At 35.9% G+C, this 23,590-nt stretch overlaps 2 protein-coding genes across 8 annotated transcripts in view; one reads left to right on the plus strand and one right to left on the minus strand.

The window, feature by feature from the left end:
- RB1 (RB transcriptional corepressor 1) overlaps positions 1 to 23,590 on the plus strand; it is a 148,731-nt gene that overhangs the window by 80,760 nt on the left and 44,381 nt on the right. The gene's annotated exons all lie outside the window — the stretch shown is intronic.
- On the minus strand, positions 8,758 to 10,868 carry LPAR6 (lysophosphatidic acid receptor 6). Its single transcript, XM_022574832.2, has one exon. It carries the CDS (start codon positions 10,181 to 10,183, stop codon positions 9,149 to 9,151), a length of 1,035 nt encoding a protein of 344 aa, XP_022430540.1. The 5' UTR covers positions 10,184 to 10,868; the 3' UTR covers positions 8,758 to 9,148.

Raw genomic sequence — 23,590 nt, forward strand, 5'->3', positions numbered from 1 at the left:
GAGAGGCCACAACAGTGAGGCCCGTGTACCGCAAAAAAAAAAAAAAAAAAAAAAAGGCAGATTGCAGGTTCCTGGGCCTAACCTCAAAGGTTCTGGGGTAGGATCCAAGAATTTGTATTTCTAACATGTTTCCAGGTGATGCTAATGCTGGTCTAGCCACCACATTTTGAGAACCACTGGTCCATGAAACATCTGGACCAATGCCTCACCTCAGGCCATGCCGGCTTATAGGAATCAGGAAAATGAACCGCCTCCCTCTGTACTAGTGAATTAGAAAAAGATGCCCCTCTGGATGCAACCACCCCTGGCTTGCTATGCAGAGTTTACAGTGAAGCCCCGTGCTTTCGTGTAGTGCACAAATTATATAGATGCATGCCTGGTCCTATCCCAGCTTCCGTGTACACAGACAGGGCTGTGCTGTCCTGCTGGTGCCTGCAGGAGAAGCAGAGCAGAAATTGTGGTGAATCCAGACTTCTACAGTAGACCTGAAGAAAAAAACAGAAATAGAAAGGTGATTCTGCCTAAAAGGAATATATATAAAACTACTGTGCTGCTAGGGTATAGTCCCCTTATTTTGGTATTTTGGGGTACCTCAGTTCAGTATCTGTGTATTCATCTCTAAAAGAAAGACCAGAAAAAATGGAGGACACAGAATAATAATTTTTAAAAAATTAACGGAAGAGGGACTTCCCTGGTGGCGCAGTGGTTAAGAACCCGCCTGCCAGCGCAGGGGACATGGGTTCGAGCCCCGGACCGGGAAGATCCCACATGCCACGGTGCAACTAGGCCCGTGCACCACAACTGAGCCTGTGCTCTAGAGCCCGTGAGCCACAACTACCGAGCCCGCATGCTGCAACTACTGAAGCCCGCCTGCCTAGAGCCCGTGCTCCACAGCAAGAGAAGCCACTGCAGTGAGAAGCCCGCACACCGCAACAAAGAGTAGCCCCCGCTCGCCTGAACTAGAGAAAGCCCGCGTGCAGCAACAAAGACCCAATGCAGCCAAAAAAAAAAAAAAAAATTAATGGAAGAAAAGTTTCTAAGCCAGTCAGAGATGGGAGGCATCAGATGGAAAGGGCTCGTAGTACCAAGCAGGATGAATAAATACGGATACATCTTGGTGAAAATTCAGAATTCCATAGGCAATGAGAAAATTATAAAAAGCTTCTAGAGAGAAGAAGTAAATTATTTACAGTAGAATAAGATCCAGATCAGCATTGCAGTTCTTATCAGGAATACTGGATGTTTGATAACCTAGAATTCTGTAGCTGACCTACACGTCAAACGTGAGGGTAAAGTGAAACAGTTTTCAGACATGCAAGGACTTAGAAAGTTCATCTCTTAGAAAGTTCATCTCTTAACATCCATTTTAAAATAAAATTACTAGAGAATATGCTTGAGCAAATTAAAAAAAAAAGAAATCCTAGAAGGGAGAAATCATGAGACCTAAGCAAGAGTGAATCTATCACAAGAGTGCAGAGAGGAAAAAGCTGGAAAAATCCTAGGATGCAGCAGGCCTACAAAACAGTGATTCCAAAAGAGAAGTCAGATAATTCCATGAAGAATGTCTTCAAGACATAGTTTCTTTTAACAACTGTATAACCTCATTTAAATGGTGGGGATTCAACAGATACAGTTTAAGATTTATAAATCGAGTAATAAGAGTTATGGTGATAACTACAGAAGTTGAATTCTTGTATCAGAGTACTATTGACAAAGGAAAATTTGCCTTTTTTTTCTTGGGTTTTTGAAGAATTGAATGAACTATAGGTTTGGTGAAATAAAAGTTTCTTTGCATTTTTGTGTGTGGGTACGTATGCGACATTTATTAGAACGACATTGATAAATACAGAGTAGGTACTGTGTAGGTAAATATTGGTTATTAAAAATGAATCTTCAGTCTGGCAGGCAAGTAACATCTAATTTGTTCTTAACTCTAAGCCCCTTCATTTCAATCTCTGATCCCTCTATTTTAATCCTATGTTATGTGCTATGGAAAATACAAAGAAGTACAAAACATAATCCCTTTCCTCAAGGAGGTTGAGGTGTCTAGTTAGGAAAATAAGACATAGCCCATGTAAAAAGATAGCTAACAAAGGCAGTAAGAAAAAAAGATACCAAATAAGTGATAAAGACAATAAAAAACCTTCATTATCAAAGGTTTTGTTTAGGAGTTGAACTGGGCCTTGTAGGATGGAAAGGGTTTCATCAGAGAAGGGGGCAGACTGGGGTGGGGGAGGAGCAAGTAGTGTGTCATGTGTCTAAATATCTAGAGTCAAAAAAATGAGAGTTATAAATACAGGACAAGTAGGGGACCAACCTGCAGTGGAAGAATCATGTTTGGAAGACAGAAACCAGAAAATTGAGTAGGTCAGGGCCAAATTTTGGACAATCTTGTACTTTAAAGCTGGATTTTTCCTCTCAGTCAATGGAGAATCTGACACCTTTTAAAATTGGACAGTAAGTGACCAGCATAAAGTGGTGATTTAAAAGGTGAATCTGGTTGATCTGTCCTGGATGGGTTGAGGGAAGAAACTAGAAAGCAGGCTGAGCGAGGGAGCAACCGCAGTAGTCCCAGTGTTACATGGTAACAGTGGTGATAGTGGTTATTAAAAGGAAGGAATGGATGGACGTCTTAACTGACTAGAATGAGAAACAGTATGTGAGGCATGGCATGGAGCTTACATGTTATCTAGTCCAAACCTCTTAGATGAGATGAAGGGGTCAACATAGTTATACTAGTTTGTAGCAAAGCCCTGACTAGAACTCCGGTCCATCTTTTAATAGAACTTTAAGGTTTATTCATTCAGCAGTGAATTGCAGAGACCTGTTATGTGCCAGGCACTAATAGAGGAGGAGTTCTAGGTATTTTCTCTTTCTCTCCCATCCGTGTTATCCTTAGTTTTCTGACTGTAGCACAGGAGGTGGCACACACAGCCCACAGGCCAGCCACTCGACTTTGCACATACAGTCTTATTGGAGCGCAGCCATGCTCGCTCATTTCTGTTGTCTGTGGCTGCTCTTGCACTGTGATGCAGAGACGAGAAGTTGCAGCAGGATTATGTAGCCTGCAGGCCTAAAATATTTACGTATAACCCTTGAAGAAAAGGTTTTCTGATTCCTGATGTACAATATTAACATGCTTCCCCAAATCTTACACATAGATAAGTGTCATAACCTTCCATATCTCTTCTATACTGTTTCCCATCCCGTTCCTTATTATTATTTTTTGTTTTGGTTTCTTGTGTTTCTTTTTGTAAAACGAGCAGATATATGTATGCTTTCTTATTTGGCCTTTTTCTTACAAAAAAGGTAGTATACTATATGTACTCTTTTACACTTTACTTTTTTCATTTAACAACACTTTCTGGAAATTACTCCTCCATATCAGTTCATAGAGCTCTTTTTAATTCCTTATTAAAGCTGCATAGTACTACACTGTGTACATGTGCAGTAATTTATTCAACCAATTGTTTATGCTTGGACATCTAGGGAGTTTCCAGTGTTTTGCAGTTTCAAATAGTGCTGCACCTTGTACATATGTATTTTTATATTATTGAAAGTGTGTCTTCAGGGTAAATACCTAGAAGTGGGAATGCTGGGTCAAAGGATAAAGTGTGTGTGTGTGTGTGTGTGTGTGTGTGTGTGTGTGTGTTAGGTATTGCCAGATTCCCATCCATTAGAGTTATACCATTTTGTTTCCCACCAGCAGTATATGAATGTATCAATTTCTCCACAAGGGCTTCTCACTTAATTTTGCCAAGTAACAACATTAAAATATTCCTCCCATCCGTCATCTCCATCGTTTCAAAAAGAAAGTCCATTTTAATAAGGGGGAAAGGAGATAATCAAAATAAAGGATAAGAGAATCTCTTTAAATTTCAGTTGAATAAATATAGCTCTTATTGTGATTGTTTTTTTCTTTTTGCTGAAGACAGATGCATCTCTACCTTATAATCAGAGGGATGGGATTTTTTGAAATGCAAATGTAATCATGTCTGTCCTTCTACTTGAAATCCTTCAGGGCTTCCCACATCTCCTCAGATCTTAACGTGGCTATATCATGGCCTGTGTAAGATCTCAGCCCTAGATCTTCAGTCACTTTGGATTTGGTTTAATCCTTTCAATATACCATGTTCTCTCCAGCAGGGCCTTTGCATGTGCTACTCCCCTTACCACCATTAAAGGAATAGACAAGTCAGAAAAACCAGATTCTTACCTGGCTCTACCTTAACTTGTATGTGACCTTATGAAGTTACTTAGCCTTTTAGTTCTTCAGTTTCTTCTACCTAAGGTGAAGTAGTTGTATCAGATGACCTCTAGACTCTTTCAGTTTTAAATTATGAATTTACCAGAATTCATTTTGATAGGAAGATAATGGAACTCAGCACATTCACCCTATGGCTAATAACTATAACTTTGCTGTAAAAACACATATTTGTTTCTCATTTTTTTTTGTAGATATTCCTATTTTTATTTAGGTAAAATTGGTATATAATATTATATAAATTTCACATGTACAGCATTGTAATTTGATAGCTGGATACATTACAAAAAGATCATCACCAAAAATCTAGTGACCGTTGATCACCATACAGTAAATCCCCTTCACCCAATTCACCCACCCCTTAGCCCTTTCTCTCTAGTAATCACCAGTCTGTTCTCTGTATCTATAAGTCTGTTTTTGTTTTGTTTGTTCATTTGTTTTGTTTTCTTAGATTCCACATGAGTAAAATCATTTGGTATTTATCTTTCTCCATCTGACTTATTTCACTTAGCAGAATACCTCCTAGATCCATCCATGTTGTCGCAAATGGCAAGACTTTTTTTTTTTTTATGGCTGAGTACCATTTATTCAAACAAATATATAACAAATTCTTTATCCATTAATCCATTGATGGGCTTTTAGGTGGTTTCCATATCTTGGCTATTGTAAATAATGGTACAGTGACCATAGAGGTGTATGTATCTTTTCAAACGAGTGTTTTTGTATTCTTCAGATAAATACTCACAAGGGGAACAGCTAGATCATATAGTAGTTCTATTCTTAATACTTTGAGGAATCTCCATACTGTTTTCCATAGTTGCTACACCAATTTACATTTCCACCAGCACTGCAGGAGGGTTCCCTTTTCTTCACATCCTCGCCAACACGGTTTGAGAATAGTCATTCTGACAGGTGTGAAGTGATATTGTGGTTTTGATTTGCATTTCCCTAATAATTAGTGATGTTGAACATCTTTTCATGTTCCTGTTGGCCATAAATATTTATTTAACTTTAATTATTTTCAAAAGGTATCTGATTGGTTGAATCTATATGAGTAAAAGCAAGTTTTGAGTTTGAAAACTGATTATTAAATTCATGAATTATCTCTACTTCTGTAGTCCTATATCTTGAATTCTGTTTTGGCCACTGCTTCTAGCACTGATAATTTTGTACCCTTTTAAGGAGTTACTGGAATAAATCTATTTTTTTTTTAAATAAATTTGTTTATTTATTTATTTATTTATGTCTGTCTTGGGTCTTTGTTGCTGCCCACTGGCTTTCTCTAGTTGCGGCGAGTGGGGGCTACTCTTTGTTGCGCTGCGCGGGCTTCTCACTGCAGTGGCTTCTCTTGTTGCAGAGCACGGGCTCTAGGCGCATGGGCTTCAGTAGTTGTGGCTCACAGTCTCAGTAGTTGTGGCTCACGGGCTTTAGAGCACAGGCTCAGTAGTTGTGGCGCACGGGTTAGTTGCTCCGCGGCATGTGGGATCTTCCCGGACCAGGGCTCGAACCTGTGTCCCCTGCATTGGCAGGTGGATTCTTAACCACTGCGCCACCAGGTAAGTCCCTGGAATAAATCTTTTTGAGAGATGGAGGAAGGGGAAAGACTTGCTAAAAAAGTTTGCCTGGAGTTAATTTCATACTCTTTAATTATCCCTGTCTGTTGCCCTGTCTAATTGATATTCTTTGTACTTTTATAAAATTGACTGTCAAAAAATGGGTAGCAGACATCAAGAAAAAAAGATGAAGAAAGAGATAAAATAGAAATTTGAGAATTAGTGATTTTTAGGACAGTGTATATGTTGATCTCTGGAAAATGCTATTTAAGAAATATTGTTGATCATTAAATAATCTGGTTGATTTAAATATGTTCTGTGTCCTTAAATTTGTCCATTTGTTCTTTTTAATTTGGAATTTATTTCTTAGAAGTCATGTTATAAATGGATGATTTGGTTTTCAGGATAGCTCAAAAGAGCTTTTTAAAAACAATTTCCCTTAGGATTACCTTAAGAGTCATCCACTAGGAAGCACTATTTATAAAACCTTATATATAAAAGTTCATTCACAACTAAGAGCACCCAGGTCACATCTTCCCTCATTTGTGACATCTGCAGTTGGATTTGGCATGCAGGCATTAAAAAGTTTGGGTGTTGGGAGATAGTTAAGATTCTGCAAGGCGATAGTAACTTAATACATTGACAAAAGACCAGGTACCTCGTTCATCAGAGGTCCAAAATTGCAGTTGCTTCAGATTCTTGATAGCTGCATACCAGTCATAAATTAAATGTTTCTCAATTGGGTATATGAAATTTGCTGATGTTCAATTTTCTATTTTATGTTCCTCAAATGAGTGACTGATTCTTTAAATACCAATTCTATAATTAAGATTTATACCTCAAATTTACTTTCGGTATTTCGAATGTAGAATATGAAGACAAAACTCCTTGATAAAGTAGTGTCTTAAGTTCCTTTTAATGTATGGATATAATACATATATTTTCATACATTGTTTTGGTAAACTAGCTACTTGGTTGATATTTTCTTAGAAAAGATCTTCTAAGTTCACAGCCAATCATTAGGATGCTGGAAAGCTCTTTTCCACACCTCGAAACTTTTTTCGTCTTACTTCTTTTCCTTTGAGGGGAGTTAATATGGAAAGGAAGATTAGATAAATCATCTACTGTTTTATAAAGATGTTAAAAACAGTGGGCACAGTGTCTGCGGCGGTGGGGGGGGGGTTGTATTGTCACTCTAAGGAAACAAAAAGTGAATTCTCAGAGTTCCTTAAATACAGGTTTTCTGGGTAAAGGGGAAAGAGAAAACCTTCTAAATGTATAATTTACTTTAAAGTGCAGTGCTAACAGAGGAAAATAACTTTAGTACCCTTTCTGTCCCTGTAGTTAAGATTTACCCAGGATTTGAAGTTTTGGATGAGAAAACTAATATTTATCTGTTGTGTATTACTTTGTGAAGAATCTTATAAAACTTTTGACTCATCTTCCTGTTGACAAGCGGGCAACAAAAATTTCTCCAGTGAGCACAGTAACAACAACTATGTGATGACTGTTTTGCTTGTATTTTAAAATAGCATCCATGCTTTGAGATCTTGCTTACAGATATTTAAGCCAAGGAAAGCTCTGAGAAATCTGTTACAAACTCACTGCCCCTTTCTTCCACATCGTTAAGTTGTTAGTTGCTTTCCAACTCAAAAGTATGTGTTTAGAGTGCTTAATGTATTTGTTTTTTCTGAAGAATATCAAATAAAGGCACTTCAGCATCAATTGAAGAAAACATGTTTACAACATACATACTTCTCTTGGGATATAAAGAACTATGCTTAATTTCTTCACTAGTTTTTTTTTTTTTTAAGGATTTATTTTGCTTCAGGTTTATCTAAAGGAAGTTATAGCTCTCTAAAGAAAATCCCCCACTGTTATTTTTTTGAAAACAGGTTTGCTTATTTAGCTTACTTACTTACTATAATTTATTTGAAGTCATTGCAGCTCAAATCCAGAGAACAGCAAAAATCAAATTTAGATCTTTAAAACAAAGAGTGTTTGTCCAAAGTTGTATTCAGGACTTGGAAGATTGAAAATGTAAAAATCAGATACGTTGAATGCTAAATTTAATTATATGTCTTTCTTCTCAAGTAAAAAGAATATTTTTTTAGCTAACTTTGGAAAACTGCTTGAATTTGTAAAAAGAGATGTGTTGGAAAATGAAAAAGTTTCAGTGTAATTGGCGCTTTATATCTAAATTATAGCTCAAAGCAATACCTTTTTTATGTTTAGTGAAATGAAAATGTAATTGTACTTAGTTATTTGGCCCTGCAGTTTTGCTGCTTTTTATGGAAGGAACTATGTCCTTACTTCGTAAATTATTTTGACATACAGTAACATTTTGCCTACTTGAAATAATATATTCAGCTATTCAGTGGCTTCAGTGGGCAAAAGATATATATTGATCACTTTCTAAGTGCCAAGTATTATAGCTCACTATCTAGGTTGCTTCTCTGATCTAAAATACTTAAAATACAGGTTATTTATTGTGACATAAATATACCTTTAAAGTGTACCTGTAATAGTATTTTCTTTTAATTTACTTAGCAAAATAACATTTTGTTAGTTTCCTCCTTCTCAGTTTTTGTGGCATATATCATTTTTAAATTGGCTGCTGTTAAATGCAGAAAATGGATCAAAAGAGTAATTTTAAAACATACTATACTGTGTGGATAGCATCTGCTTTTTACGAATTGCATACAAAGACAAAATCCTAAATACTATCTCTGAGTGTGACTGCTTGAGAGCCTCAAATAGTGTCAGTATGTCATTCTACAGAACACTACATTCTTTACTGTTTTTTGAAAAATGCTGTAAAAACGCTTACTGAATATTTCAAATTACTCTTTCTCATTTATGTTGTTATAGTTTAAGAAACATGATTAGTAGTTTCAATTCAGATTGAAATCAAAATTAGATATATACTGAATAAAAGTATTAAACACTTAAATGAAACTTTTAATATTTGTTAATTATCCAGTATAAAATTACTAAGACATTCAAAAACCATACAGATGGTCACCACATGACTTACATCATAGTTACTTTTAGAGTTTGAACAACTTTAAGGATTTTTTTTTTTTTAATGAAGAGGAAGGTACAAATCAAAATGGCTCAGAAAAATAAAATGGAGTATATACAAGAGTAGAATACCTTTTAATGCTTAACACATCGAATACATTTTTTTAAAACAAAAAACTTTAAAATGTCCACATGTTTATTTTCTTTCAGAGGTGGAGAAATGGTTGTCCAAGAAAACACTTTTCACAGTTGAAGGAACTTGGAGGTTCTGTCCCAGTGAAGTCCCGGTGGTTTTATTTAAGGCAGCTTATATTGTAGATTCGTTGTCAAATATCTTATTTTTTAAGGTCTGTAGGTTATGTTGAATAAAGTTCTCTGTGCCTTGAACTTCAGAGAATCTGGAGTCGCTTCTCCTGGTAGACCAGTTTTTCATTTTTATTGAATTCTGAATCGTGTCTGACGTGAAGTAGTAAACTATAGGGTCAAAGCAACAGTTTAAAACAGCAATGCAGAGAGTGATTGGGTACATGGTCCTTACCGCTGTTGCTGCTGAGCAATTAACAAACGTCTGTGTTCTCATAAGAGAATATAAAATAAGGTTGATGTTGTAAGGCACGAAACAGAAACAGAATATGACCAAATGTACAAAAATCATTCTTAAAACCTTAGTTTTGTTTATTTTGCTTCTACTTAATGTAAGAGGTTTATTTAAAGTTCTTAGCACCATACTAGAACAAGTTACGTTTAAAATTAGAGGAATAAAAAATCCCACTATTTCGATGAAAATTACAATCCTTGAGAGATATGTTTTCCACGTGGCTTCTGGGAAATTTTCAAAGCAGGCTTCTGAGGTATTGTTACCCTGAGAATGGGTAGACTGAAAAAAAACTGCTGGTGCACTTCCTCCCATCACAGTTAACCATACAGCAATGCAAACGATTTTTGCATTTCGTTTGGTTCTTAGAGTCTTTGACTTAAATGGGTAGACGATTGCCAGAAATCGGTCGGCACTAATACAGGTTAAGAACAGAATGCTTCCGTACATGTTGGTATAAAACAGCATCACTGAAATTTTACAAAGTAAATCTCCAAATGGCCAATTCCGTGTTGCAAAGTAAAATATCCTGAAGGGTAAAGTAAAAACGAAAAGCAAGTCTGACATTGCCAAGTTAATCATATATGTTGTTGTTTCATTTCGCACTTTGAGAGCGCAGATGAAAATGTATATGGCAACACAGTTGGATATTAACCCAAGCACAAACACCATGCTAAACATGCACCCGTACAAAGTGTACTTAAAGGAATCATCATAGACGCAGTGGGAGCTGTTATTGCTTACCATTATAAAGGCACGTCCAGTTTACAGTGTTGAAGTCCTTTGGTCAGCTGCGGTCTCCTTTGGTATTCAGATTGTGACCCCTTTATAACCTCCAGTGTATTTGCAAATCCTTTGGATCTTTGCGTGATTTTATAAATATTTCTTTTTCCTCCAAAAGAGACATGAAATTTGTTGCTGTAAAGTTTCCACTTGGTTCTTCAATAAGAAAATATTTTCCTTTTCAAATCTCCAGAAAATCCGTGATTCCAGGGCTACGTTTAAAAAACGCAGTCAGTGAAGCCAATCCATTGGATTATAAATTTTAAATAAAAGCTGTGTTCTGAGATGGAAGAAAACTATTCGTCTGGTAAACTTCAGTTTCAGTTTTTAAGATGAATATTCCAAAATGAAAGTTTCTTTATGCTCCAGAATGTTTAAGCTAAAGTTAGCAATCTTATTTTGCTTTTCAACGCAAAGTTTCAGAGACTTAAACATTCCCAGTTCGGTCTCATTTACTTCTTGCTCCTTCCTTCTAAATGAAGTTTTCCTCTTCCGTATTCCTGCAGTGGATCCCAGATGGTGGTAAGCAGAGGAGTCTTTCAAAGGTTCCGAAATAAATTCCTAAGCGTGTTAGCTCTTGCTGAATCGAGGCCTTTTCCTCGGTTACCAGCTGTATTGTGAGATGGGCTTTCTCTGAAGAGAAAAAGAAAGGCGTGCTAGATTTGTAGTATGACATCACAGGAAGAAGAGGCTGGACTTGGACAAAGAAAGGTTTCAGCCCAGTTTGTTTGCAGTTCCTTTAATCTGATAACGTGTCTGCTGGGAATACACCTAGGAGGCTTGCAAAGGGCCACTGACTGTTTAGCTGAGCAGTCTGCCCATTACCTCTTTTTATGCAGAAATGCCTCTGGAATGTTGGCCACCTCTCAGGGAGTTTTCTTTCTTTTCTTTTTTTCTTTCTTTTTATTCTTTCTTTCTTTTTGGTAGTAGTAATTGAGAGAGGACAAAAATCAGTATGTGATTGCTTTTGTGTTTTGGATATGACTTTTTTTTGGAACTAAAATGTGTATTTATAAACTGGAATTGTTAGTGATATCTTAATATGACATTTTAAAAATCTGTTTACTGACTGTATAAGAGAGAAATTGAATCGTTAGTTATAAAAAGGATTTGAGTTGAGAGACCAAGTTTTGCCACTCTTGGCTTCTGTTTTCCATAATTGCTCCTCAAGATTTAATTTAATTCCCATGATTGTGAGTGGCTCCAATCCTGGATCTCTTTACTTTTTGATAAACAATTTTCTCACATTCTTATCTCTTTCCTATAAAATTAAATTAATATTTTATAGCACTTCCAATTTTTTAAATCACTTCCACCAAAGAATAAACTTTATTTTATGTTTTATAAATTTATTTATTTTTGGCTGTGTTGGGTCTTCATTGCTGTGCGCAGGCTTTCTCTAGTTGCAGCGAGCAGGGGGCTACTCTTCATCATGGCGTGCGTGCTTCTCATTGCGGTGGCTTCTCTTGTTGCAGAGCACGGGCTCTAGGCGCGCAGGCTTCAGTAGTTGCAGCATGCGGGCTCAGTAGTTGTGGCGCACGGGCTCAGTAGTTGTGGCTCACGGGCTCTAGAACACAGACTCAGTGGTTGTGGCGCATGGGCTTAGTTGCTCTGCGGCATGTGGGATCTTCCCGGACCAGGGCTCGAACCCATGTCTCCTGCATTGGCAGGCGGATCAAAGAATAAATTTTAAAATGTTTATGTTTGGTGTGGTATTAATCTTACAGAACAAAATTGTGTCTTTTAACAAAAAAATTTTTCCCTAAATTCATTGAAATAAATTTTGGAAAATAAAAGTTATACTACTTGGCTAAGTTTTAGGTTTGGAATTTTAATTCCCTCCAGCCCTCCCTTTACCCCTCTTAATATGACATTAACTATGTATTGGAATATGGGTCAGATTTTGTTTTCATTTAAAAGCTCATGTGAGTGGTTTCTCTCTATGTATTTAAAGTATACTCATTTTTTAAAGCCCAAAGAAATCAGAAGAAAGTATGTGTGGGAAAGGGGTAGTTGAATGTAGATGTTATTTCCTCAGGGATTGAGGATATCACAGCCTGTGGACACATACATGTTTCTTTTATTTTAAATTACCATTTTTCAGAAAAGGCTATATCCAGTTGCGGTCTACTGTTATTATTTTTTAGTTCGGTTTCATTTGGGCTGAAGCCCTTCCTTTCGAGTATCAATTAAGGAAATTTGAGAAATTTAAGAGCAGTTTATTTTTCTTTCATAAATTACTTAGCTAATTTAAAACTAATATTTTTCAGTAACGTGTTTTGTACTGATTTTGTACCTTTTTAATTTGGGCTTCACTCTCATGCTTAGCAACTTTTGTTGTTTGTTGATGAATCCTCCCCGAATTATAATCTATTTTTGTTGTTTTGACTAGGAAATTTACCTATAATCAAGTGACACAAAAAAATATGAGTATTACAACCAATAAACTTAAAACCTTAAGGGCTGAATTTCTTTGTGTCATGTTGGTATGGAAAAGAGGTAGTGTGTGTTCATGTAAGAAGACAGGTGGATACCTAGAGTAAACAGTAATGAAGAGAGTAGTTAATGAGCTTGTGTTCTTACTGGAGAAAAATTTCTGTTATAGCTTCTCAGTAATCGACTTTCAGATTGATAATCTCTTCTCTAGTCATCATTAAATAATGAAATTTAAGCAGTTATATGCCCTGACTTTATTTACTTTTACCTTCATTTTGAATATGGCATTGTTCCATAAAACGTACTAATTCTACATTGGAATATTCTTCCACATGTTGATGATGTCATTCACTTGACTTAATACTCACTTAACTGTTCATTTGTAGTTTTTTCATGTTTGAGTTACTGGTGCTTAAAAATAGATCACTGTTCATTGAATTAAACTTTTTGTTATTATCAGTATATTAGTATATGTTTGTATTTCCAGTTTTACACAATGCTTGACCCTTGGTGGATACTCACATGTTTGCTGAAGCATGAATTATACTGATAAACTGGAATTTTATTGAGAGTTGTTTCTACTGAGGAAGAGCAATAGCAGAAGGACTATCTGTTTTAACAGGAAGAAGATCATTGAATGCTAGATTTTTCAAGACATTTAATTTGACTTCTAATTAAGGAGCCAAAGTGAAATTAGATACCTTTAAAATTCCTTAGGTTAAGATTTGAGAACCGTAGAGTAACTGCTTACAAAAGGGAGTTAAATGAATCCAAGGACTCGAGGATATTTAATAGTTGCTTTTGTATGTGATAGAGACCAAACCAGTTTAATTGTGAGATTTGTGTACTTCTAAAAGTTAAGTCTAGGAATCAGTTGGTTTCTTGAATGAGTTTTTTTAGGGGGTGAAATAACTATAGCTGATTTGAAATTTAATGAATCTCATTATATAACTCATCACTTTACAGATTTTTATTACATCAAGATGCCAGGTCAATAACCAGCTAGCCTATAAAGTACATGTTTTATTCATCACTATAGTAATGGTATAGTTGTGTTTTAGTTGTGTAACTAATTTTTTGGTTATCAGTTTGAGAGAGAGTATTCTGTTAACTATTATGTGTTTAAGGATATGAGTAACTTCTGAGTTCTTATCTAAATTTCTGCTACAACTGTGGCTTTGAGAAGGCAAGAAATCTGACTTTTTCATACCTGATTGAAAATAGGCTTTGGTCTGTCATACAGAGTGAAGTAAGTCAGAAAGAGAAAAACATATACTGTATGCTAACACATATATATGGAATCTAAAAAAAAAAAAAAAAAAAAGTGGTCCTGAAGAACCTAGGGGCAGGACAGGAATAAAGATGCAAACGTAGAGAATGGACTTGAGGATATGGGGAGGGGGAAGGGTAAGCTGGGACAAAGTGAGAGAGTGACATGGACATATATACACTACCAAACGTAAAATAGATAGCTAGTGGGAAGCAGCCGCATAGCACAGGGAGATCAGCTCGGTGCTTTGTGACCACCTAGAGGGGTGGGATAGGGAGGGTGGGAGGGAGACGCAAGACGGAAGAGGTATGGGGATATATGTATATGTATAGCTGATTCACTTGGACATAAAGCAGCAACTAACACCATTGTAAAGCAATTATACTCCAATAAAGATGTTAAAAAAAATAAAACATGGGCAATTTTTCATCAAACAAAACAAAACAAAACAAAATAGGCTTTGTTGAACACCCGTTATAAACAAATAATGTGTAAAGTGGGCTCCTCAGCCATTCTTCCTTTCTGTTCTTTTTCATATTGGTTATTTCTAGCCTTGATAGTAATACCAGTTTTACGTTGTCCCTTTTTTATTTTCTCTGCTATCTTTTTAGACTAACCCTGTCATTCTTATCTATATAGTTGTTATGGTGTCTTATCTTGTCTTACTTCTAGTCCCACCAGTTTCCTCTGCCAGACAGACACAGATCAAGTCATGAATGAATCAACTATTTATTGATTTATACCCTTCTTGCTTCCAAAAAGGATTTAAAGCAGATTATAATTTTAAAACTGTCCAAACTGATGGAACTAAATATTTAAGATTTTTATTTTATAGAAATTATACCTACATTTAAGAAGTTTAAAAAGAAAGTCAGTGTGGAACAGTTAAAGTTTTTAAATGTGAGAAATGTGAGGAAAATTATTCTAAATATTAGTCATATCCATTATCCTAAAAATTATTCACTTTGAATGTAATAAATGTTTGCAAAAGGCAATAAATAAAAATCTTAAAACACAAATTCATTAACACATTAGTAAAAGAATAAAAGCCAGTACAACATGGGAAAGAGAAGGGTGGGAGGAGCATTGTGAGAAGGGCAGAAAAATCTAGGCTAAGGGGAACTGCTGCATTTGACACAAGGCAGAAAAGGAAAATATAGTAGATTATGTAGTTTTCATTTAATGAAAGAAAATGTTCCAGGGTGTCAAGGAAAAAACTTTGCTTTATCTCAGAAATATACTGTGAATCTTTACACATGAACCACAGCAGATTGTGTTCTAATGGTAGAACGTGTGCCATTTCTTGTTGGCCCTCAATTTAGGAAAAGCACCCAATGTCAAATTGTGGTTCTGGGAGAATGTATTATTTGTTGGAAGGTTAAGATAGTCCAAATATATGTGGTAGTTTGGTTTATGCTGAAGCAAATTTGACAATATAGTGCAAAGGATCTCACCTGATGACCTTAAAATCGCTGAAACCCCTGTTGTATACATTCTCCTGGGGACAGGTCTTGTGGCTTTGAATAGATTCTCAAACAAGATTATGACTTAGAACAGGTAAGAAACCACAGTCTAAAGAAATGAAGGATTAGCAAATCCTGTAGGCTATTCCACTGAAGTATCTGGAAATTGAAATCTTTTGAAAGTTTTTTTCTATGGATAGCCTAAAAGGAATCTTAAACTATTAGTTGCTAATGCAGATCTTTATAAATGAAGTTAAGATGTGTGTATGTAGGCAATTAAATGTTAATCTGTGTATTTATTTATTTATTTTATTTTTTTTGGTTATTCTGTCCTTTCTTTTTACTTTTTCTTTTTAATTTATTTATATTTGGCTGCGTTGGGTCTTCATTGCTATGCGTGGTCTTTCTCTAGTTGCGGCGAGCGGGGGCTACTCTTCGTTGCAGTGTGTGGGCTTCTCATTGCAGTGGCTTCTCTTGTTGTGGAGCACACAGGCTTCAATAGTTGTGACATGCAGGCTCAGTAGTTGTGGCTCGCAGGCTCTAGAGCGCAGGCTCAGTAGTTGTGGCGCACGGGCTTAGTTGCTCCGTAGCATGGGGGATCTTCCCAGACCAGGGCTTGAACCCGTGTCCCCTGCATTGGCAGACAGATTGTTAACCACTGCGCCACCAGGGAAGTCCTCTTTTTATTTTAAATAGGAAAGTAAGAAAGTGTTGGGTTAAGAGCAGAAGCAGAGAATCAGAGAAGCTTAATATGCATTCACTTGACCTTTCTAGGATTCTACCTTCTTGGCTGTATAGTGAGGGAGTTGGACTGTTCAAAGGTGCTTTCCTGTTTGTGTATCTGATTCCAGTTCTTTGAATGCTTAAGCTTTTAGGTTGGGTTTTTTCACTCTTAGGTATAACAAATCAAGAAGTCACTTTTCATTCTTTATGTTTAAGGATTTCTAATTTTGAAACCAGTTTGTATATGTACAAGAATTATTCTTTGCTTAAGCCAGGAGTCTCATTGTATGAGAAGAACTTTGTTAATATCTTATCATGCTATCAAGATTAAACATTAAAAAAAAAGCCCTTCCTTTATATTTCTATAGCATTCTTCTCTAAAAGACCTTTCTTTTCCAAAACACAAACAAGATACTATGTTCTTTTACTATAAAATTGATCAAAGAGGAATTGTTCAAAACTTTAAAGTATTCTCTCATTAAACGTTTTGATGGCCGTAATTGGAGTTGTACCTAAAATAACATTGAGAATATGAGATACATAAAAAAATTGGATGAGAAAGTATGTGAAGTAAATATGTTCAAGTTTAAAGGAAAGTGTGGAACAGTGAAATTTTTAAATGTAGGAAAAATATTCTAAATTTATTTTATTCATTTTGAATGCAGCAAATGTTTGCCTTGATGAGAAGTGTTTCTTCAGGGCCTTTTTCCATCTCAAATTTATACCTGTGAAAACAGTTTTCTCGTTTTGGATTTTTCTGAAGCCTGTTAATGATAAATTTTCTCTTTAGATTTAGAAACAAAACTTTCTCAGCTTGAGAAAATATTTATAATTTATCTTGATAGAATATGTTTATTTTATATAAAAAGATCTTTTAGCCTAACAGGAAAATTTATTAAACTCTAGACAAACTTAGTATTACTATATTGATACCATTTGAAAATGATTTACCTTTCTGTCATTACTGCAAACACTTAACACTTTATGTTACTCTTTACTGGAGCATGAGTCATCTGCCCAAGTTCAAAGCGTTGAATCAGCTTGTAGGGTTGGGTAGGAGTAGAAGAAAAATTTAAAAGGTAATGGATAATGGTTTATAGCAAAGTAAAAGTGCACGGGAATGATGCTTGTAGCAGGTTCAAGCAAAGAGATAAAGGAAATTAAGAGAAGCAGGAATGCAGTATAAGGCTTAAAACTTGAGCAAGCAGGTTTATCACTGTCAGCACTTGAGTTGTCCCTTCCTCCTTTTTTCCTGTCTTCCTGCTCCCCATTCCTTCATTTTCCCCTCTTAAAATCTTATCCCATTTTTCTGTGGAGACTTTTCAATCTCATCAATTCCTTTTCTGTACTTCCACAGTACTTAGTTAAAATGTCTCACTTTTAAGACATATTCATGCAATCACTTAGGGTTAAAAAACAAAGAAATAGTTGCAGTACAGCTAACAACATATGTTTGTACAGCATGGAGATGAGAGTCAACCAAGTCAATTAAAAGGTCTTCAGAGCAGATGATGTCTAGAGAAGGCTAGCCTTTAAAGTTGAATAAAAGTTTCCAGTTCCAAGTCTTAAAGACTAGAGCTGTGCCTGGTAATAATGCCGGTATAGTCCCACTAGTATAGTCATGTCTTTCTCAGCCAAAAACACAGAAAATGATTTGAGTGACTATCTCCTCAGTTCTCTCAAGGATGCCTCATAACTAGTTTCACTCTAAATTCCTAGAAGAGGAATGAATATATAAATTTGATTAAATTTCTTTTTTTCCCTTTTTTTTTATTTTTACAAGTGACAGATTTTTAAGATCTAGTTCCGTGAACACTATTGCAAATACATTTAAAGGCAGAAACACATCTGACTTTAAGCATTTATGTAGATGTTTTGCTTTTAACCCAGCCAGAATTCAAAGAAGAAGATTGACTCTTTGACAGATATTAATATCCAAAGGCATATGGAAGAATTAATCAGTAAGATTCTAAGCCACTAGTAATCCATTCCCAGAACAAAATTTCCATGATCACTTCTTTTTACTGGTTTTGCCAGTGTGTTCATTTTAATCAACTGATTTCACACTCTTGGAAATTTTGAGGACTTCCTGTCAATGCCAGATGTTACCAGTGCTGCCTCAGAAAGGTTACAAACAAAGCCCGGAACGACTGACTCTACAAAAGGACCCCCTTTAAAGCCAAGCCTTTTGTTGTTCTAGTTTTTAGCTAAACAGAAGTGGACTGTTTCAGGCTGACCGAAAAAAAAAAAAAGAAAGAAAGAAAAGAAGTTGCTGGCTTGTTGTCCTGGTTAAATGGATAGGTAAATAGGATAAGCACATTTAAGTTATTTTTCCTGCTTATGTTATCTTTATCTTTGGTATGCTGATATTTATTTGTTTATTCAAGAGCAAATATTTACTGAGTGCCGACTGTGTGCCAAGTGCTCTTCTAGGTGATAGATGTATAGCAGCAAATGAAATAGAATTCCTGAGCTTATATTTTATTTTGGAGAGACAGGCAATCAATAAACAAGCAGTTATACAGTTGGCCGTATGGTGATAAGTTCTCTGAAGAAAAATACATTCAGGAGGAAAAAGGAGGTATTCTATATAGGGAGTTCTAGGAAGGGCCTGTTGATAAGGGGACACATGAAGAAAGACTTGAAAGAAGTGAAGGAATAAATCATGTGGGTATCTCAGAGAATTAACCTTTAACTGTTAAACAGTCTTATAAAGGGCTCTTCTCAATCTGTATTTCCAGCCTCATCTTCCATCACTTCACTCACCAGGTTCATGTCCCCAAGATTTTCATGGCAATTGGAAATCTCTAAATAGTATTTCAATTTGATAAAATTCCGCATGTCTGTTTCTGATTTTTGTTTTGCATGACACATCATGAACTGGGAGTTTTGTTTTGTTTCGGTTTTGGCTACTTGACAGTGTTCTTCAAGCTGAATACTTCTAGGAAACTTACTATCTTAAATTAAAAGGATCCCCAGGTCAATAGCTGCATTTCAAGTCAGATCCCACCCTGACTTCTGTGTCCCTGTGCAATTATTAGGTTTGTCTTTTTCTCTTGATGTTTCGGCTAGTACCCTATTACCTCAAGGGACTGAATTTTCTTCTGCTGAGTTCAGTTTCCCAATAGCAGTGACATCTGACAGCCTATATTAACTTGTTGATACAACTGCCAGTTAAAAAATGTCACTCGCCACCAGGTTCTACAAGAATTAAGTCCTTAGCCACTGTAGTTGTTGACCTTTAGCACCCCCTGAAAGGAGTTCAGGGCAGAATGAGGCGCTCTGTGCTCTGGGAAAACTGGCAGAACAGTCCTTCAGATAGTTAGATATTTTCAGGGGAAATTTTTTATGAACCTGGATTCTTGCATCTTTCCATACTTAGAAAAGCACGGAAACCATTAACTAAGATATGTGCTCCTCATGACTAGCAGCAACCTTCTACCAAAATGTGTGCTTGGTTGCAAGTACCACCTTTGCCAAAATCACATATATACTGACCTCTCCCCTTACCTCTTCAGAACAGTTTCTCAGAGCTGAGGGGTTATCTCCTGGGCTGTAGTTGTCAGTAAGACACTGAATAAACTTGACTCACAGCTTTTATGTTGTATGTTTGTTTTTTTGTTTGTTGTGGGTTTTTTTGGTTTTATTTTGAAGTAGACACAACTAGGTCAGCTTTCTTTACTTTTGTTAATTACCTATCCTTCATCTGGTTGAATGGACATCTAGGACCTTAAAGGTAGTTCTATCCCACTTGTCTTTTTTCCTTGATAACATGGTATCCTAAATTTGGATCTACCTTCAGATTCTTGTCACCATGTCTGTCCTTCATAGAGCCAACTCTTGGCCTTACTCTCATTTTCTGACATATGACCATTATCCAGCCCTACTCGTGCCTGGAACCATGACCAGTTTTCTCTGACTCAACTCCATTACTTTCTAAGCACATGTGACATCATTCCATGAGCTTTGTTTTTTAAATTTTTTTTTAGGAATAAATTTTTAATTTATATTGTAGGAGAGATATTATTAAGGCTCTTAAAGAGCAATAATAAGAGAAATAGAATAAAATTAGCAGTAAAAAGATAATATAACTCTACTACTCTAATAAATCAGCTGTTTATAATTTTCCAGACTAAAAAACTTTTAAAATTGAGATACAATTGACATATAACATTATATTAGTTTTGGGTGTACAACATAATAATTCAATATTTGTATATATTGTGAAATGGTCACCACAATAGGTCTGATTAACATTCATCACCATACATAGTTATAATTTTTTTTCTTGTGATGAGAACATTTTTAATCTTTTAGCAACTTTCAAATATGCACTACAGTGTTATTAACTGTAGTCACCGTGCTGTATCTTACATCCATGACTTATTTATTTTATAACTAGAAGTTTGTACTTTTTGACCCCCTTCACCCTTTTTGCCCACCCTCCACCCCCTGCCTCTGGCAACCCTCAATCTATTCTCTGTGTCTACAAGCTCTTTTTCTTTTTTTCTTTTTAACCCACATATAAGTGAGGTTGTACTGTACGGTCGTCCCTTGGTGTCTGCAGGGGATTGGCTCCAGGATCCCTGCAGATACCAAAATCTGTGGATGCTCAAGTCCCTTATATAAAATGGCATAACCCAATCAGCCGTTTATATCCATAGGTTCCACCTCCCACAATAGGGAAGGCCAACTCTATTTATCTTTGTCTGACTTATTTTACTTAGCATAGGGCCCTCAACTAAGGGACATCTGGCAGCCTGACCTGGGGACAGTGTGCAGATTCACATAACCACCATCATAGACAAATATACTCAACAGTTGCATCATAGAAGGAAATACACTCACATCTCTCCAGCCCCACTATGCATGTCCTAACCCCTGGCCACTATTATTCTGCCCTTTATTTCTAAAATTTTGTTATTTCAAGATATTATATAAATGAAATCAAATAGGATTATCTTTCTTCTCAGCCAAATTCTCTGGAGATTCATTTAAGGTACTATATGTATCGATAGTTCATACCTTTTTGTTGCTGACTAATATTTCATAGTACGAACGTACTACAGTTTCTTTAACCATACACATATTGAAGAATATTTTTGACTATCACAAGTAAAGCTGCCATAAACATTTGTGTACAGGTTTTATATAAGCATGAGTTTTCATTATTCTGGGATAAATGCCCAAAGAGTGCAATTGCAGAGTCATGTGGTTATTGTGTTTTATTTTGTGAGACTGCCAGATATTTTCCAGAGTGGTTGTACCATTTTGAATTCCTATCAGCAATATATGGGTGATCCAGTTTCTCTGCATCCTTGCCATTGTTTGGGATTGCCACTATTTTTTCTTTTAGCCATTCTGATCATGTGAGGATAGTTCATTGAGGTTATAATTTACATTGCCCATCAGGATGATGGCTAATGGTATTGAATATCTTCTTCTGTTTACTTGTGATCTGTATTTCCTCTCTGGTGAAAAGTCTCTTCATGTCTTTGCCCATTTTCTAATTGGATTGTTTGTGGGGTTTTTACCATTGAGTTTTGAGAGTTCTTTATATATTCTAGATACTAGTCTTTTGTTGGGTATGTGGCTTGTAAATAATTTCTCCTAGTCTCTAGCTTCTTTTTTCATCCTTTTCACATGTCTTTCTCATGGCAAAAGTTTCAAATTTTGATGAACTCCTGTTTATCAGTTTTTTATTTTATGGATCATGCTTTTGGTGTCAAGTCTAAGGACTCTAGATCCCCAAGATTTTCCCCTATGTTTTAAAAGTTTTATAGCTTCACATTTAATATTTAAGTCCATGATCCATTTCCAATTTATTTTTGTACAAGGTTTGAGATTTAGGTCAAGGTTCATTCTTTTTCCATTGATTTGCTTTTGCACCTTCATCAAAAGGGAATAAAGAACAGATGGAACAAATAGATGTAGGATTTAAAGTAACCATGTCAATAACTACATTAAAGGTAAATAGCCTAAACCCCAATTAAAAGGCAGAGATTGTCTGAGTGGATAAAAAAGCAAGACCCAACTCTATGCTATCTACAAGAAACCAGTTTTAAATATAAAGGCATAAATATGTTAAAAGTAAAAGCATGAATCAAAAGTTTAGGTGCCTGGATGGAATTCTGAGGGTAATTCTAAGATTTGTACTGTGGGTGATTAGGTGATTGATAACAGTTAACCAAAGAGGATATTGAAGGAGTCATAGCTGATTGGTGATGAGGGTAATAAGTTCATGTTAATGTTTGAACATGTTAATATTTGAGATGTTTGCCACATATACGTGTAGAGATCCAAGGTATCTAGTTGGAAATACTGGATCTGGAATTTGAAAGAATAGTTTTAGTCAGAAATGTAGATTTAGGAATAACTAGAAATATAACTAAAGCCATGATAGTGGCTCAGCCAGCATATATATTGGCAAAAGGATCCTGAGAAATATCAATATTAAAGAAGTAGTGAAGTTGAATGGGAAAGAACTGTCAGAAAAGTCAAGGCCTGCCCAAAACTTTATGTTTTGTATTCTAGTTTCCTTTTGCAAGGTAGAATGGTCTTATAATGATTTGGCTTAGGATAGTACAAAAACATTTCCTGTAATGTAAGGCCAATAATATTTCTTAAAATACCCAGAAAACAATAGCAATTCCTGTCTTCCACTTCCCCTATTGTTAATTTTTCTACTAACACTGGAGAACTTGTACGTACTTGGATAATCAGAATCTCTTTTAGGGACACCTTGACCTGATAGCCTTTAAGTCCTTTACTCTCTGGAGAAGTTCACATTTGCTTTAGATGTATGTTAGTATGAAAGATCATGTAGAGTAGGCTTATAGCTTTTTCTATCCATATTACTTGCTGACAGAGAGAGTCTCATTTCCTTCACATGATTAAGTGGCAAAATAGAGTGGAATGTCCAGAGAGTGATTATGCTGAGAGTTAATTTAAGTAGATAAGTAATGACATAATGTAATGTAAAGTAATGACAGCTTGCCTGAGACCAAGAGTAAACTTCTGTCTGAGTCCTGAATGCGAACAGTGCTATAGATATAAATGCATAAATTTTCAGAAGTCAAATATTCCATTAAATACTTTCTTTAGATTAAAAAAATATCAGATTCTGTATTAGTTATCTATTGCTATGTAAGAAATTACCCCAAACCTTAACAGTTTAGTAAAACAACTAATGTTTTACTTCGCACATAATTTCTGAAGGTTGGGAATCTGGGAGTGGTTTAGCTGTGTGGTTTTGGCTCCAGTTCTCTCAGGAAAGTTCCTCAAGTTGTCAACAAAGGCTGCAGTCAGCTTAAATATTTCCTGGAATTCGAGAATCTGCTACTAAGTTCACTCACACGGTTGTTGGCAGCCCTCATTCCTTCACTGGTCATTGGCCAGAGGCTTCATTTGTTTGCCACATAGACCTCTCCATAGGGTTACTTACTCCAAGGCAGCTGCTTTCGCCTAGAGCAAGAAGAG

Source organism: Delphinapterus leucas, chromosome 18 (genome assembly GCF_059928025.1).
Source record: "Delphinapterus leucas isolate spDelLeu-1000000601 "Yukka" chromosome 18, BTC_Dleu_Yukka2, whole genome shotgun sequence".
In the NCBI taxonomy this organism is placed as follows: domain Eukaryota; kingdom Metazoa; phylum Chordata; class Mammalia; order Artiodactyla; family Monodontidae; genus Delphinapterus; species Delphinapterus leucas.

What these genes read in the sequence shown, in the direction of transcription:
- LPAR6 (XM_022574832.2), bottom strand. Translation starts at nt 10,183, where the DNA reads ATGGTAAGCAATAACAGCTCCCACTGCGTCTATGATGATTCCTTTAAG.